Source organism: Pristiophorus japonicus, chromosome 1 (assembly GCF_044704955.1).
Source record: "Pristiophorus japonicus isolate sPriJap1 chromosome 1, sPriJap1.hap1, whole genome shotgun sequence".
Lineage (NCBI taxonomy): Eukaryota > Metazoa > Chordata > Chondrichthyes > Pristiophoridae > Pristiophorus > Pristiophorus japonicus.
In genome coordinates, this window is record NC_091977.1 from 521,740,413 (window position 1) to 521,758,844 (window position 18,432).

The following is an 18,432-nucleotide window of genomic DNA, read 5'->3' on the forward strand; positions in this document are numbered from 1 at the left end:
TTTTGTTGCCCAAGTATAACTGAAATGAAGGATCTAGGTAATTGTGATGAAAGATAAGCTTTTTTGTCAATTATTTTGTGTTTCTTAGAATCATAGAATGATACAGCATAGAAGGAGGCTATTTGACCAATCATGCCTGTGCTGGCCCTTTGGTAGAGCTATCCAATTAATCCCACTCCCCTGCTCTTTCCCCATAGTACTGTAAATATTTCGCTTCAAATATTTATCCAATTCTCTTTTAAATATTACAATATAATCTGCTTCCACCTTGGGTTGCAGTACACTCTAGGTCAAAATCAAGATTCACTTAATAAGCAGGCTTTTTTGTGCAAACTATTTTCAGAGTCAGATAATATCTGATACATATATAAATTGAAACTCAGTACCTGCTTGCCTGATCTACTGCTTTCGTAATGCTTTTAATAATAAGCACTCAGATGACACGGGATAAATTTATTCCCCCAGGTAGAGTCCAATCCATCCATTCAATTTATATATGAGCATATTTTATACGTTTTATTGGCATCTCTGATTTCCTTTATATCTGTTCAATTAATTATATCTTCAACGCGATTTCAATAGTCTATCTGAGGCGGACTCACTCCTAGACAGCAGTTATTCTGAAAGCATTCATCATCATTATCATAGGCCGTCCCTCGAAGCGAGGATGACTTGCTTCCACACCAAAAAAGGGATGAGTTCACAGGTGTTTCAATGAAGGATCTAATATTCCAGGTCCCGAACTACATGTTGAAGGGTGGAAGATGCCTGTGCGTGGATTGTTTTAACGTGGAGTGGCTGTTGCACAGCAGCCACCACACGGGCTTGACAGAGCTAGGTCTTGGTCCAGTGGCAAGGATTAACCAAGACGACTGGAGACCAGCTCTGCTGCACGGACCTAGTACGCACACATATCGCAGTGTGGGCTGGTCCGTGCTGCCCCTGGGCCCTCGCCTCTTCTGGCCCCGAACTCACGCCTCTCCCGGGCCCCGACAAGTAGCATGTAGAGGCTGATTATACAACCAAGCATCTAATGAGCCGAGGCCCATGCAATCCCCAGTCCACCCACCCTCAACAATCAGCTCTTCTACAATTCACGGGAGCTTTTCATGATTCACCCAAACACAGCAATTGGATCTTGAAGTCGATTTCTCCTCAGCCATCACCAATGCTTTCCAACAGCTCTTCCCTTCTAATGCAAAAATCCATACTGCCATTGCCCTTGCAAAATGCTAAACAAGCAGTATTGGCAATTCACTTGAGTGCTGTAATATATTTACTGTAAATCCCTATGGCAGGACTCTTAATACAGTTTTTATTGTGTCTGCACTTATCAATACAGTGACTGGTCACTGTCTGGATAATCTGCCAAGTGCAACTGTTTACCCAAGACAGCGATAGGATACACAAGCGGTGCTTGTAGTGGGAAAGCGGGTTGTGTAGAGGACACAGAGAGGCTGCAAAGAGATTTGGATAGGTTAAGCGAATGGGCTAAGGTTTGGCAGATGGAATACAATGTCGGAAAATGTGAGGTCATCCACCTTGGAAAAAAAAACTGTAAACGGGAATATTATTTGATTGGGGAGAAATTACAACGTGCTGCGGTGCAGAGGGACCTGGGGGCCCTTGTGCATGAATCCCAAAAAGTTAGTTTGCAGGTGCAGCAGGTAATCAGGAAGGCGAATGGAATGTTGGCCTTCATTGCGAGAGGGATGGAGTACAAAAGCAGGGAGGTCCTGCTGCAACTGTACAGGGTATTGGTGAGGCCTCACCTGGAGTACTGCGTGCAGTTTTGGTCACCTTACTTAAGGAAGGATATACTAGCTTTGGAGGGGGTACAGAGACGATTCACTAGGCTGATTCCGGAGATGAGGGGTTACCTTATGATGATCGATTGAGCAGACTGGGTCTTTACTCGGAGTTCAGAAGGATGAGGGGTGATCTTATAGAAACATTTAAAATAATGAAAGGGATAGACAAGATAGAGGTAGAGAGGTTGTTTCCACTGGTCGGGAGACCAGAACTAGGGGGCATAGCCTCAAAATATGGGGGAGCCAATTTAAAACTGAGTTGAGAAGGAATTTCTTCTCCCAGAGGGTTGTGAATCTGTGGAATTCTCTGCCCAAGGAAGCAGTTGAGGCTAGCTCATTGAATGTATTCAAGTCACAGATAGATAGATTTTTAACCAATAAGGGAATTAAGGGTTACGAGGAGCGGGCGGGTAAGTGGAGCTGAGTCCACGGCCAGATCAGCCATGATCTTGTTGAATGGCGGAGCAGGCTCGAGGAGCTAGATGGCCTACTCCTGTTCCTAATTCTTATGTTCTGATGTAACTGTCAAGAATCCCTGGCTTTTGTCGATGGCCTTTAATTAACACTTCATTTTATAAACTTTAGGCCTTAATCAGTCGTGTCTTACAAAAACGATCTAGGGAGAGAAGTGCCTGGCATTCCAGTCAGTTATCACAGTCTGATTTAAAAAATATATACAAATAGAATATCCCGTTGTTGTTTAGATTAACCAATTTTTAATAAAGGATGATATCAGGGCAGTTGTGAGAGACGATATTGGCTCTAATGAACAAAATGTTGAATCATTGTGGGTGGAGATTAGAGATAGTAAGGGAAAAAGTCACTGGTGGGCGTAGTTTATAGGCCCCCAAATAATAACTTCACGGTGGGGCATGCAATAATTAAGAGAATACTGGAGGCATGTGAAAAAGGAACGGCAGTAGTCATGGGGGATTTTAACCTACATATCGATTGGTCAACTCAAATCGCACGGGGTAGCCTGGAGGAGGAATTCATAGAATGCATACGGGATTGTTTCTTAGAACAGTATGTAACAGAACCTACAAGGGAACAAGCTATCTTAGATCTGGTCCTGTGTAATGAGACAGGAAAAATAAACGATCTCCTAGTAAAAGATCCTCTCATAATGAGTGATCACAGTATGGTTGAATTTGTAATACAGATTGAGGGTGAGGAAGTTGTGTCAGAAACGAGCGTACTATGCTTAAACAAAGGGGATTACAGTGGGATGAGGGCAGAGTTGGCTAAAGTAGACTGGAAACACAGACTAAACGGTGGCACAATTGAGGAACAGTGGAGGACTTTTAAGGAGCTCTTTCATAGTGCTCAACAAAAATATATTCCAGTGAAAAAGAAGGGCGGTAAGAGAAGGGATAACCAGCCATGGATAACCAAGGAAATAAAGGAGAGTATCAAATTAAAAACCAATGAGTACAAGGTGGCCAAGTTTAGTGGGAGACTAGAAGATTGGGAAAATTTTAAACATCAGCAAAGAATGACTAAAAAAGCAATAAAAAAAAGATAGATTACGAAGGTAAACTTGCGCACAACATAAAAACAGATAGTAAAAGCTTTTACAGATATATAAAACGGAAAAGAGTGACTAAAGTAAATGTTGGTCCCTTAGAAGATGAGAAGGGGGATTTAATAATGGGAAATGTGGAAATGGCTGAGACCTTAAACAATTATTTTGCTTCGGTCTTCACAGTGGAAGACATAAAAACCTTGAGACAATCACTATCACTAGGGGGATAGTGCTGGACAGGCTAATGGGACTCAAGGTAGACAAGTCCCCTGGTCCTGATGAAATGCATCCCAGGGTATTAAAAGAGATGGCGGAAGTTATAGCAGGTGCATTCGTTATAATCTACCAAAATTCTCTGGACTCTGGGGAGGTACCAGCGGATTGGAAAGCAGCTAATGTAACGCCTCTGTTTAAGAAAGGGGGCAGACAAAAGGCAGGTAACTATAGGCTGGCTAGTTTAACATCTGTAGTGGGAAAAATGCTTGAAACTATCATTAAGGAAGAAATAGCAGGACATCTAGATAGGAATAGTGCAATCAAGCAGACGCAGCATGGATTCATGAAGGGGAAATCATGTTTAACTAATTTACTGGAATTCTTTGAGGATATAACGAGCATGGTGGATAGAGGTGTACCGATGGATGTGGTGTATTTAGGTTTCCAAAAGGCATTCGATAAGGTGCCACACAAAAGGTTACTGCAGAAGATAGAGGTACGCGGAGTCAGAGGAAATGTATTAGCATGGATAGAGAATTGGCTGGCGAACAGAAAGTCGGGATAAATGGGTCCTTTTCGGGTTGGAAATCGGTGGTTAGTGGTGTGCCACAGGGTTCGGTGCTGGGACCACAACTGTTTATAATAAACATAGATGACCTGGAAGAGGGGACAGAGTGTAGTGTAACAAAATTTGCAGATGACACAAAGATTAGTGGGAAAGCGGGTTGTGTAGAGAACACAGAGAGGCTGCAAAGAGATTTGGATAGGTTAAGCGAATGGGCTAAGGTTTGGCAGATGGAATACAATGTCGGAAAGTGTGAGGTCATCCACCTTGGGGAAAAAAAAACAGTAAAAGGGAATATTATTTGAATGGGGAGAAATTACAACATGCTGAGGTGCAGAGGGACCTGGGGGTCCTTGTGCATGAATCCCAAAAAGTTAGTTTGCAGGTGCAGCAGGTAATCAGGAAGGCGAAAGGAATGTTGGCCTTCATTGCAAGAGGGATGGAGTACAAAAGCAGGAAGGTCCTGCTGCAACTGTATTGGTAAGGCCGCACCTGGAGTACTGCGTGCAGTTTTGGTCACCTTACTTAAGGAAGGATATACTGGCTTTGGAGGGGGTACAGAGACGATTCATTAGGCTGATTCCGGAGATGAGGGGGTTACCTTATGATGATAGATTGAGTAAACTGGGTCTTTACTCGTTGGAGTTCAGAAGGATGAGGGGTGATCTTATAGAAACATTTAAAATAATAAAAGGGATAGACAAGATAGAGGCAGAGAGGTTGTTTCCACTGGTCGGGGAGACTAGAACTAGGGGGCACAGCCTCAAAATACGGGGGAGCCAATTTAAAACTGAGTTGAGAAGGAATTTCTTCTCCCAGAGGGTTGTGAATCTGTGGAATTCTCTGCCCAAGGAAGCAGTTGAGGCTAGCTCATTGAATGTATTCAAGTCACAGATGGATAGATTTTTAACCAATAAGGGAATTAAGGGTTATGGGGAGCGGGCGGGTAAGTGGAGCTGAGTTCACGGCCAGATCAGCCATGATCTTGTTGAATGGCAGAGCAGGCTCGAGGGGCTAGATGGCCGACTCCTGTTCCTAATTCTTATGTTCTTATGTTCAATTTCAAGCCAACATCTAATCTTAGTTTATTGGCTGAACTGTTCCATAAAATTCTTCGACATGAAACTTTAGATTTAAAAACCCTTAACCTCTGGCTACATTAGTTCACTTTGATACAGATCATCAGCACATGTAATCTTCAATTTCCCAAAGAAACCATTAAGAGAGTTTAAATTTTCAAAGAGCACACACACTTAACCTATACATCACATCCATATCTTGGTGCAGGAACAAAGTAAGCGATGTAAGTGTCTGTTTCCAACCGGGTCCTCGTGGGTAGACCTGTGTGGGAACACCACCGCAGGTCGGGGCTATAAATGGAGCTGGAGCGCCGGGCCCTGGAACAGTGTGGGCGGAGGTGCGGAGAATGAGGGTACGGGGCCCAGAAGAGCCGAGGGCCCAGGGGCAGCAAGGACCAGCCCACACTGCGACATGTGTGCGCACAAGGTCCGTGCAGCAGAGCAGGTGTCCAGTCATCCTGGTTCAACTCTTTCCACTGGATAAAGGCCTAGTTCTGTCAAGCCTGTGTGGTGGCTGATGTGCAATGGTCACCACACGTTAAAAAAATCCAAGCACAGGCATCTTCCATCTCCTGAACTGGAGTTCAGGACTGGAACATCGATCCTTCATTGAAACATCTGTGAACTCTCGTGAAAGCAAGTCATCCTCGTTCGTGGGACCGCCTATGATGATGATGATGACTAGGCCAGAGACACTGTGGTGCAGTCCACTATAAATGGCCATATAAGTTTAGTCAGAGACTAAGCTTCTGGTACAGCTTAGTCTGAAAGGTGAAAGGCTTTTATTTTCCATATTCCGTGAAGGAACAGTAAATGTATTTGCTGTAAATCTACTGTTTATATTTGATACAATTCACTTATCTGGTTAATGTTCAATAACCTGTATCTTCTGGGCCACAATCTAATAATAGTGTTTATTCTTCTTCCTTTCTGAACAGGAAACCACACGATGGTCAGAGTTCAATAACAAATGTCCTCTGTTTGACCACTGGGCTCACTACATTCATCTAGATATAAAATAAAGCACACTCCGGGTTCCGAGATCTCTGCGCTCCTCCAATTCTGGCCTCTTGTACAGCCCCGATTTTAATCGCTCCACCATTGGTGGCCATGCCTTCAGCAGCCTAGGCCCCAAGCTCTGGAATTCCCTCCCTAAACCTTTCTGCCCCTAGACCTCACTCCTCTTTTAAGATGTTCCTTAAAATCTATCACTTTGACCAACCTGTCTTAGTAACTCACTGGCTGTAGGTTCAAGTCCCACTCCCTGAGACTTGAGCATAAAAATCAAGGCTGACACTCCAGTGCAGTGCTGAGGGAGTGCTGCACTCCTGGAGGTGCCGTCTTTTGGATGAAACGTTAAACCGAGGCCCCGTCTGCTCTGTCAGATGGACGTAAAACATCCCAAGGCACTATTTTGAAGAAGAGCAGGCCAATATTTAACCCTCAATTAACATCACTAAAAAACAGATTATCTGGTTATTATCTCATTGCTGTTTGTGGGATCTTGCTGTGCGCAAATTGGCTGCCGCGTTTCCTACATTACAGCAGTGCCTGCACTTTGAAAAAATACTTCATTGGCTGTAAAGTGCTTTGGGTTGTCCTGAGACCGTGCAAGGCGCTATATGAATGCAAGTCTTCCTTCCTTTCTTTATGTTGCTCATGTAACATTTTGTTTGCTAACGCTCCTGTGTAATGGCTTGTGACGTGTTACTACGTCAAAGGCGCTATACAAATGCAAGGTGTTGTTGAGCGAGAGCTCAGTCGCAGGAGAGGTTTGTGATGTTGAACCTGAACCAAGTAATGAAACCCGAACAGATAAGTGACTGGAGCAAAGGATGGGTTAGAATATCATTTACAATCCAAAGGTTATTCAAACAGTTTCGATTTTAAGTAAAGCTGATAGTAGTAAACAGCAGTGTTCAAAAATGTCTGAGAGGGCTTCGAAAATCTTAAAGTAGCCCAGTTGGCAGCAGAGCAAAAAGACTAAGTTAGAAAGTGCAGAAACTCACAGATAAGCATTAATACAGCAACACTGAGGATAGTGAGAGGTAATGCCAGCCCAGAATCGAGGCTTAGGCCAATTTTCACTAAATGCAGTATGATAAAGGGGAACGGATAGGTAATTTCAATAGAATTTGAAAAAAGACTTGCATTTATATAGTGCCTTCCACCACCACCACCGGACATCCCAAAGTGCCTTACAGCCAATGAAGTACTTTTGGAGTGTAGTCACTGTTGTAATGTGGGAAACGTGGCAGCCAATCTGCGCACAGCAAGCTCCCACAAACAGCAATATGATAATGACCAGATAATCTGATTTTAAATGATGTAGATTGAGGGATAAATATTGGTCAGGACACTGGGATAACTCCGCTGCTCTGATTCAAAATAGTGCTATGGGGTCTTTTACGTCCATCTGAGAGCACAAACTGGGCCTCGGTTTAATGTCTCATCCGAAAGACAGCACCTCCGACAGTGCAGCACTCCCTCAGTACTGCACTGCAGTGTCAGCCTAGATTTTTGTGCTCAAGTCTCTGGAGTGGGACTTGGAACCATAATCCATGGCTGTCACTAATTTGAATTATCAGCAAAGTACCTTAAGTTAACAAAGAAGTTTGAATCAAAATACATTATCAACACTTAATGGCAAAGTAGTCTCTGAAAATACAGTGGATCCTGTGCAAAGTGCAGACCATAAAATTGTTAAGAAGTGCTAATACTGCTTATGACATAACGCTCGAGGTGCTGAATGGCCTACTCCTGTTTCTATCTTCCCTATGATTATGGAATGAGTTCAGCAGTCCAAAAAACAGCTGACATTTCAGTCCCTGTATGAACTGCGGCTGGAAATGCTGACATCCATAAAAGGTGAAAACCAACTTGCATTTATATAGCACCTTTAATTCCAGGGTGTTTCACATTAGGAAAATAGTTTCCTTGAACAGACCAATATTTTATCCACAAGCAAAAAAAAAGCCATCATAAATAAGTACGCAGTCCTGTTTTAGATCAAATTCCGTATCGACTGTGAACCCCACTGGGTTACTCAATTGTAGATGTTATGCTCATCCCAAGCCAACGATATGTCATGTATACACATTCACTGTATTCACTAGGTCCGTAGCAGCAGAGCAGGTCTCCAGTCGTCCTGGTTAACCTTCACCACTGGATAAAGGCCTAGCTTTGTCGAGCCCATGTGGTGGCTGATGTGCAACGGTCACCACACGTTAAAAACAATTCACGCACAGGCATCTTCCACCCTTCAATTGGAGTTCAGGGCTGGAACATCGGGCCCTTCATTGAAACATCTGTAAACTCTTGTGGAAGCAAGTCATCCTCGTTCGAGGGACCGCCTATGACAAAGAGTGAGTTGAGATGCAGTTGTGACACAAAAATGCAGAACTTACAGTGAGTTTCGAGATGGTTTCGCTCTGCTCCCTGTTGGTTTTAATTTCTTTTTCGTAACGTTTCTGCAGTGCGTTGTACATCTGTAGCAGCCGACTAGGAAAACAAAGACACTATGTCTAGTTCCAGAACAGAGGAGGCTGAGGGGAGACTTAATTGAGGGGCATGAAATTATGAGGAGCCTAGATAGAGTGGATAGGACGGACCTATTTCCCTTAGCAGAGAGGTCAACAATCAGGGGTCACAGATTTAAAGTAATTGGTAGAAAGATTAGAGGGGAGGTGAGGAGAACGTTTTTCACCCAGAGGGTGGGGGGGGGGGTCTTAAACTCACTGCCTGAAAGGGTGGTAGAGACAGAAACCTTCATCGCATTTAAAAAGTACTTGGCTATGCACTTGAAGTGCTGACCAAGATCTGGAAAGTGGAATTAGGCTGGATAGCACAGACACGATGGACTGAATGGCCTCCTTCTGTGCTGTAAATTTCTATAACAGGATCACCATTTCTGAAATGATAACACTTTGTTACCCTCAGGGCATAAAGAGTCAACCATATACATCACACATGGGTAAGTGTGGCAGGACATTGGTGAACAAATTGGGTTTTTCTGGTGCTGACCAACAAACTGCCAGATTTAATTGACCACAACAGGTCATAGTGGGATTTGAACTCTATGGGCTGCTAGTCACCAAAATTCCTGAGCTGAGGTGAGAGTGACTGCCCTTGACATCAAGGATCCTTCGTAAAACTGAAGTCAATGGGAATCAGGGAGAAAACTCTCCACTGGCTGGAGTCAGACCTAGCACAAGGGAAGATGGTTGTGGTAGTTGGGAGGTCAATCATCACAGCCCCAGGACATGTCTGCAAGAGTTCCTCAGGGCAGTATCCTAGGCCCATCTTCAGCTGTTTCATCAATGACCTTCCCTCCATCACAAGGTCAGAAGTGGGGATGTTCACTGATGACTGCAGTGTTCAGTGCCATTCACCACTCCTCAGATAACGGAGCAGTCCATGCCTGCATGCAGCAAGACCTGGACGACATTCAGACTTGGGCTGATAAGTAGCAAGTAACATTCGCGCCACACAAGTGCCAGGCAATGACTATCTCCAACAAGCGAGAGTCTAACCACTGCCCCCTGACATTCAACAGCATTACCATCGCTGAATCCCCCACCATCAACATCCTGGGGGTCATCACTGACCAGAATCTTAACTGGACCAGCCACATAAATACTGTGGTAACACGAGCAGGTCAGAGGCTGGGTATTCTGCTGCGAGTGTCTCACCTTCTGACTCCCCAAAGCCTTTCCACTATCTACAAGGCACAAGTCAGGAGTGTGATGGAATACTCTCCACTTGCCTGGATGAGTACAGCTCCAACAACATCAAGAAGCTCGACACCATCCTGGGCAAAGCAGCCCGCTTGATTGACAGCCCATCCACCACCTTCAACATTCACTCCCTCCATCACCAACATACCGTGGCTGCAGTGTGTACCATCTACAAGATGCACTGCAGCAACTCGCCAAGGCTTCACCTCCTCAACCCGCGGCCTCTACCACCTAGAAGGACAAGGGCAGCAGGCGCATGGGAACACCACCACCTCCACGTTCCCCTCCAAGTCACACACCATCCTGACTTAGAATTATATCGCCGTTCCTTCATCCTTGCTGGGTCAAAATCCTGGCACTCCCTCCATAGCAGCACTGATCTTCACCACAAGGACTGCAGTGATTCAAGGTGGTGTCTCACCACCATCTTCTAAAGGGCAATTAGGGATGGGCAATAAATGCTGGCCTTGCCAGCAACGCCCACATACCAGGAATGAATAAAAATAAATCAAAACCACTAGGCTACGCACATGTATGCTTCAGGAGTTTGGATGCATCCTAAAGGTCCCATGGCACAATTCAATCAAGAGCAGATAGCTCACCTGTTGCCCTGACCAATATTTGCCCCTCAACCAACACCACCAAAAGCAGGTCATTGGTCGTTCCAACTCCTTTAAAGAGAAAACTATTTCTGACTTCCTTTGGATCACTTCTTTCATTCCGCTTGCTCTAATCTAAGACAAAGTTTTGTTACTTTTTCATTCTGCTCAATACACTATTATTTTTGAAAACAATAATTAAATACTTACTTGCTCTTTTCGTCTGCCTTTGAAGCAGTGCCCTCTTTGAGACCTGCTCTGTTCCATGGTTGAGGTTCTGTCTGTATTTGAGCACTTGATAAAACATTTTAAAAAATTGTGAAATTTAGTATTCATCTTTTGCTGTCTTCTACATCACCCCAAATATCTCCCAACAACTATTAGAACTAGCCTGTACCCAGGCTTCTTCCATGAACAATTTGTGAGGAGATGGTAACTCATGCACAAGAGCAGCCTGGGGTGACAGGTCCCCCAATATCCTCTTGTCGGTGTAAATTCCTGGTTTCTGTTTGGCATTGTAGCAGGCAGGAGTTCAAGGTTCATAATATGTCCCTTGTCACTCCAGGGCACTTAGTGATTTACGATTAAACTTTACAGAAGGATTAAAACATTTTGAAAAGCAGATGCAGTAACGGCACTACTTCCTGACATGAAAAGTATAGAAAAAAAAGCACCTGCATTTAATTAGCACCTTTCATGACCACCGGACATCCCAAAGTGCTTTACAGCCAATGAAGTACTTTTTGGCATGTAGTCACTGTTGCGATGTAAGATTATTTAATTATTTAAACCTTCAGTTGAGAGATTTACTATGAAGTCAACTAAAAGTCATTTAAACCAATCAAGAATACCAATGTGCTAGTTGCAATGAGCCAAGTAGCCAAGTTTGCTGACGATACAAAGATGGGAGGAAAAGTAATGTGTAAGGAGCTCACAAAAAAATCTGCAAAAGGACATAGACAGGCTCAGTGAGTGGGAAAAAATTTGGCAGATGGAGTATAATGTTGGACAGTGTGAGGTCATGCACTTTGGCAGAAAAAAAATCAAAGATCAAGTTATTATTTAAATGGAGAAAGATTGCAAAGTGCTGCAGTACAGCGGGACCTGGAGGTACTTGTGCATGAAACACAAAAGGATAGTATGCAGGTATAGCAAGTGATCAGGAAAGCCAATGGTATCTTGGCCTTTATTGCAAAGGGGATGGAGTATAAAAGCAGGGAAGTTTTTGCTACAGCTATATAAGGCCACACCTGGAATACTGCGTGCAGTTTCGGTTTCCATATTTATGAAAGGATATACTTGCTTTGGAGGCAGTTCAAAGAAGGTTCACTCGGTTGATTCCGGGGATGAAGGCGTTGACTTATGAGGAAAGGTTGAGTAGGTTGGGCCTCTACTCATTGGAATTCAGAAGAATGAGAGGTGATCTTATCAAAGCGTATAAGATTATGAGGGGGCTTGACAAGGTGGATGCAGAGAGGATATTTCCACTGATGGGGGAGACTAGAACTAGAGGGCATGATCTTAGAATAAGGGGCCGCCCATTTAAAACAGAGATGAGTAGAAATTTCTTCTCTCAGAGGGCTGTTAATCCGTGGAATTCACTGCCTCAGAGAGCTGTGGAAGCTGGGACATTGAATAAATTTAAGACAGTTTCTTAAAGATAAAGGGATAAGGCGTTATGGAGAGCGAGCAGGGAAGTGGAGCTGAGTCCATGATCAGATCAGCCATGATCTTATTAAATGGCGGAGCGGGCTCGAGGGGCCGTATGGCCCAGTCCTGCTCCTATTTCTTATGCTCTTATGAGAAAGAACAGAAGGAAAGCACATTCGTGGATCCAGCCAACATTGTACAGAAGAATTTGGGTGGATAGAGGTTTTATAACCTCATGGGCCTCGTCTTACACAACAGTCACCAATTTTTTTTTGGGGGGGGGGGTGGCGGTATTATGTGCGAGTCACCTTATATGGTAGTGTAACACCAACAATTTAACTGCAATGGTCAAGAATTCCTACAGTGTGTTTACACAGGTACAGAAAAAGCAAGTTTTTCTTGGATGCCTTTAGGGCTCTTACTCTCTCGTCGTTACAAAGTCCCTCATCAGCTGTTGCTGTTGCAGTTTTCCCTGGATTTCTGATAGCTCACTCTCCAATCGTTCATTCTTCTGCCGAACTTTCCTCAACTTTCTCTGCACGTGCTCATTTTCAGCACAAAGCTGCAGAAGCACACGGAGTGGGGGTTAGAGCCATTCACAAAGGGAATAGGTACGCTGCTAAAGCTTACCTCCATTGACACCTTCTGAACATTCCCCTCTTCCATCGGGCAAAGGAATCTGTAGTTTGGGTGGTATGAAACCCTCGATTTTTTCCCTTCCCACTAACCCTGATCTCCATGTGCTGCCTATGACTGAGAAAGCAAACAAGCCTACTCCTAGGCCTCCATCAATGACACCTTGAGCCAGCCCATTGAAAATGTGTGGAAGTGACACTTGGATGCCAACTTTCCCACCCGTCTAAGGTTTGCAATTCACCATCATGAATCAATAAGATCATCTTCCACAGGCATTACTTAATGTTCATTCACTCCCTCCCTCACCATCAATATCCTGGGGGGGGGTCACCATTACATAGAAATTCGGCCCTTCGAGCCTGCACCACCATTCAATAAGATCATGGCTGATCCTCTATTTCAACACCATATTCCCGCTTTCTCCCCATACCCCTTGATGTCTTTTGTGTCTAGAAATCTATCTATCTCCTTCTTAAATATATTCAGTTTGGCCTCCACAGCCTTCTGTGGTAGAGAATTCCACAGGTTCACCACCCTCTGAGTGAAAACATTTCTCCTCATCTCAGTCCTAAATTTCCTACCCCGTATCCTGAGACTGTGACCCCTTGTTCTAGACTTCCCAGCCAGGGGAAACATCCTCCCCGCATCCAGTCTATCCAACCTAGTCAGAATTTATACGTTTCAATGAGATCCACTCTCATTCTTCTAAACTTTAGTGAATACAGGCCGAGTCGATCCAATCTTTCCTCATACGACAGTCCTGCCATTTGCAGGAAACTATAGACCAGTTAGCCTAACATCTGTCGTTGGGAAAATGCTGGAGTCCATTATTAGGGAAGCAGTAACAGGACATTTGGAAAATCATAATACAATCAAGCAGAGTCAGCATGGTTTTATGAAAAGAAAATCATGTTTAACAAATTTGCTGGAGTTCTTTGAGGATGTAACGAGCAGGGTGGATAAGGGGGAATCAATGGATGTGGTGTATTTGAATTTCTAGAAGGCATTCGATAAGGTGCCACATGGAAGGTTACTGCCCAAGGTAAGAGTTCACAGGGTTGGGGGTAATATATTCGCATAGATAACTAACAGAAAACAGAGTGTCCAGATAAATGGGTCATTTACCGGTTGGCAAACGGTAACTAGTGGGGTGCCGCAGGGATCAGTGCTGGGGCATCAACTATTTACAGTCTATATTAATCACTTGGATAAAGGGACCGAGTTTAATGTAGCCAAGTTTGCTGATGATATAAAGATGGATGGGAAAGCAAGTTGCGAGGAGGCCACAAAGAATCTGCAAAGGGAGTGGGTAAACATTTGGCAGATGGAATATAATGTGGGAATGTGTGATGTTATCCACTTTGGCAGGAAAAATAAAAAAGCAAATTATTATTTAAATGGAGAGATTACAAAATGCTACAGTGCAGAGAGACAATGGAGTCCTTGTGTATGAAAAACGAAAAGTTAGCATGCTGGTACAGCAAGTAATCAGGAAGGCATATGGACTGTTGGCCTTTATTGCAAGGGGGATGGAGTATAGAACATAGAAAAAACATAGAAATTTATAGCGCAGAAGGAGGCCATTTCGGCCCATCGTGTCCGTGCCGGCCGACAAAGAGCCACACGGTCCTCGGTCAGCAGCCCTGAAGGTTACATATAAACTTATGAACAATGAACAATAGCGGACAGGTAAAGAGCATCTGGCCCAACCAGTCCGCCCCACACAACTGCGATACCCCAACATTTTACACTCCACCCCACCCGGAGCCATGCAATCCCCTGGGAGGGGCAAATAAACAGATAAAAACCCAGGCCAATTGGGGAAAAAAGCAGAGAAGTCCTGCTACAACTGTACAGGGTATTGGTGAGATCACACCTAGAGTACTGCGTACAGTTTTGATTTCCTTATTTAAGAAAGGATATACTTGCATAGGAGGCAGTTCAGAGAAGGTTCATTAGGTTGATTCCTGAGATGAAGGGGTTGACTTATGAAGAAAGGTTGAGCAGTTTGGGCCTCTACTCACTGAAGTTTAGAAGAATGAGAGGTGATCTTATTGAAACATAAGATACTGAGGGGGCTCGACAAGATAGATGCAGAGAGGATATTTCTACTTGTGGGGGAATCTGGAACTAGGGGCATAGTTTCAGAATAAGGGGTCGCCCATTTCGAATTGAGATGAGGAGGAATTTCTTCCCTCAGAGGGTTGTAAATCTGTGAAATTCTCTGCCCCAAAGAGCTGTGGAGGCTGTGTTATTGAATATATTTAAGGTGTAGATAGATTTTTGAACGATAAGGGAGTCAAGGGTTATGGGGAGCAGGCAGGGAAGTGGAACTGAGCCCAAGATCAGATCAGCCATGATCTTTATTAAATGTCGGAGCAGGCTCGAGGGGCCAAATGGCCTACTCCTGCTCCTATTTCTTAAGTTCTTATATGCTTCAGTCTCTTCCTTAAATTCCTTCCCTCCATGCTGCATGCCGATCTGTCCCTTTCCCTCATGACGGGAACATTAGAACAGCCCCACGAGCCTATTGCACCATTCAATTACATCATGGCATACCTGCATCTTAACTCCATCTATAAAGAAAGACTTACATTTATATAGGGCATTCCACAACCTCAGAACATCCCAAAGCGCTTTACAGTCAATGAAGTACATTTGTAGTGTTGTCACTGTTGTAATGTGGAAAACACGGAAGCCAATTTGCACACAGCAGGTTCCCAAACACCTTAATGACTAAATAATCTGAGAACAGGCGGACTTGGGTTTAATGTCTTATCCAACAGTGCACCACTCGAGTGTCAGCCGAGATTTTTGTGCTCAAGTCTCTGGAGTGGGACTTGAACCCTCAACCTTCGCAAGGGCTCTTAACACCCTTGCATAATGGAGCATCCTGATTTATGTGATGAACAGTGACACTGCACCAATATAAACTCTCAGACGCTTTGATCCAATAATGGGGAACAGGGAGTGCCGCACTGTCGGAGTTGCCATCTTTTGGATGAGACGTTAAACCGAGGCCTGGTCTGTTCTCTGTCAGGTGGACGTAAACGATCCTATGGCACTATTTCAAAGAAGTGCTGGGGTGTTATCCCCGGTGTTCTGGACTATATTTATCCCTCAGACTGCTGCCTGTCGGAGCTTGCTGTGCGCAAATTGGCTGCTGCGTTTCCCACATTACAACAGTGACTACATTCCAAAAAAGTACTGCATTGGCTGTAAAGCGCCTTGGGATGTCCAGTGGTCGTGAAAGGCACTATATATATATATAAAAGACTTGCATTACTGTTGTAATGTGGGGAAAAGTCTTTCCTTTTTAACATATTGACAGGTGTCCATACGATTGATATTGTGACTCTTACAGAGAAAGTCTTTACTTACTCTACAGCAGGTGATCTCAGGGGAATTGTCAAGTGACACGTTCGGCAGTATAACTGCGGTCCAGATGGAGCCGCCCTCACCCCCGCTTCACTCACCTGCAGGCACCTGTGTATGGGCGGCATGTCCATCAGAGCCGCCGCACGGACCGGGAGTGAAGCCAGGCCTCAGGCCACCCGCTGCCCGGCTCCCGTTGCTAGGGACCCAGACTTTGGGCCTCGCCGCCTGAGAGGAACAACCTGCAGCGCCCGGGTGTGGGATGTGAGCACCACCTGTCGGTGGGAGGAACAACCTGCAGCGCCCCGGGCGTGGGGAGTGAGCACCACCTGTCGGTGGGAGGATCAACCTGCAGCGCCTGGGGGGGGGGGAGTGAGCACCACCTGTCGGTGGGAGGAACAACCTGCAGCGCTCGGGAGTGGGGAGTGAGCACCACCTGTCGGTGGGAGGATCAACCTGCAGCGCCCGGGTGTGGGATGTGAGCACCACCTGTCGGTGGGAGGAACAACCTGCAGCGCTCGGGAGTGGGCAGTGAGCACCACCTGTCGGTGGGAGGAACAACCTGCAACGCCCGGGAGTGGGGAGTGAGCACCACCTCTCGGTGGGAGGAACAACCTGCAGCTCCCGGGAATGGGGAGTGAGCACCACCTGTCGGTGGGAGGAACAATCGGCAGCGCTCGGGAGTGGGGAGTGAGCACCACCTGTCGGTGAGAGGAACAACCTGCAGCACCCGGGAGTGGGGAGTGAGCACCACTGTCGGTGGGAGGAACAACCTGCAGCGCCCGGGAGTGGGCAGTGAGCACCACCTGTCGGTGGGAGGAACAACCTGCAACGCCCGGTGGTGGGGAGTGAGCACCACCTGTCGGTGGGAGGAACAATCTGCAGCGCCCGGTGGTGGGGAGTGAGCACCACCTGTCGGTGGGAGGAGCGCACTGCAGCTTACATAGACTTTGCTCAGTCTAAACAACAATAATGGTTTAACTCTCACCTGTGGACCAGCAAATTCATATAGTTAGCACAAGTGCCATTATCAGAAATCAGATTTTCACACGAAAATATAGAGAGCTATCTTAGATGTCAATCCTATTAACAGTATCCATCCCTAACTGGGGAAAAACACATGGCATAATATGCTTCCCAAAGTAGCATTTATAGTTTTGTTATAAAAAAATTCGTACTTGGGGTTTAATCGATTTACTTATGGAGTTCACGTCACTTGGCAAAACTTTAGTTTGAAATTGAGCTGTTGAAAATCATTTGTCATTATTATTTATACATCCAGCTGAAGAACTGTGCCAATACATGTATGTAAGTTTATTAAGTGAGTGTCTTCTATTTTAAGGTCATGTCAAAACTTTAACGTTCAGGAAGCAGTACTCTTTGTGCAAGGTAGCCAAGCAGGTTTTACCTGTACCTCACCAACCTGGACCAGGCATGGCAAGGTCCAGGTCGGTGATTGGAGGGTGGGCAGGTACAGCAGGAGCGGCGATGTCGGGGCGAAGGAGCGGTGAGAGATTGTGGAGGGACGTGATCGGGGTCCAGGGGAGGCGTGAGTTCGAGGCCAGGGGACCAGGGGCAGCACGGACCAGCCCACACTGCGATATGTGTGCGCACTAGGTCCGTACAGCAGAGCTGGTCTCCAGCCGTCTTGGGTAATCCTTGCCACTGGACCTAGACCTAGCTCTGTCAAGCCCGTTTGGTGGCTGGTGTGCAACGGCCACTACACGTTAAAAAAATTAACACACAGGCATCTTCCACCCTTGAGGATGTAGTTCGGGTTCTTCATTTGCAACACCTGTGAACTGATCCTTTTTATTGGTGTGGAAGCAAGTCATCCTCGTTTCAAGGGACTGTCTATGATGAAGACTTGCATGAGGGGCCAATTTGAACCAAAACCGATGAGATTTGGTGCTGGTTTTACACCCCGCCTGATTTTACACTCCATTGACTATTAGGCAGGTGTGTAAAACCTGAGTTCCAACCAAATCCTGTTAAGGGAGTTCCTATTCAGCAAATTATATATTAAAATGATCCCCTGTAAAAACATAAGAAAATAAGAAAAATGAGCAGGAGTAGGCCATACGGCCCCTTGAGCCTGCTCCGCCATTTGATAAGATCATGGCTGGTCTGATCTTGGCCTCAACTCCACCTTCCTGCCCGCTCCCCATAACCCGTTGTCGTTCAAAAATCTATCTATCTCAGCCTTAAGTATATTCAATGACCCAGCCTCCTCAGCTCTC

The 18,432-nt window shown here is 45.2% G+C and overlaps 1 protein-coding gene across 2 annotated transcripts in view; it reads right to left on the reverse strand.

The window, feature by feature from the left end:
• The window catches only part of LOC139277611 (centrosomal protein of 290 kDa-like), a 55,138-nt gene that overhangs the window by 8,643 nt on the left and 28,063 nt on the right, over positions 1-18,432 (reverse strand). The window contains exons 1-4 of one of the 2 annotated variants that reach the window (XM_070896305.1): positions 16,294-16,433; positions 12,604-12,743; positions 10,742-10,825; positions 8,604-8,697 (exon numbers count right to left, since the gene is read on the reverse strand). In XM_070896305.1, the coding sequence (XP_070752406.1) occupies positions 8,604-8,697; positions 10,742-10,825; positions 12,604-12,743; positions 16,294-16,326 (351 nt within the window). In that variant the 5' untranslated portion in view covers positions 16,327-16,433. Of the gene's footprint in view, positions 1-8,603; positions 8,698-10,741; positions 10,826-12,603; positions 12,744-16,293; positions 16,434-18,432 lie in introns of those variants that run through there. The other variant, XM_070896316.1, reaches the window with a different exon arrangement.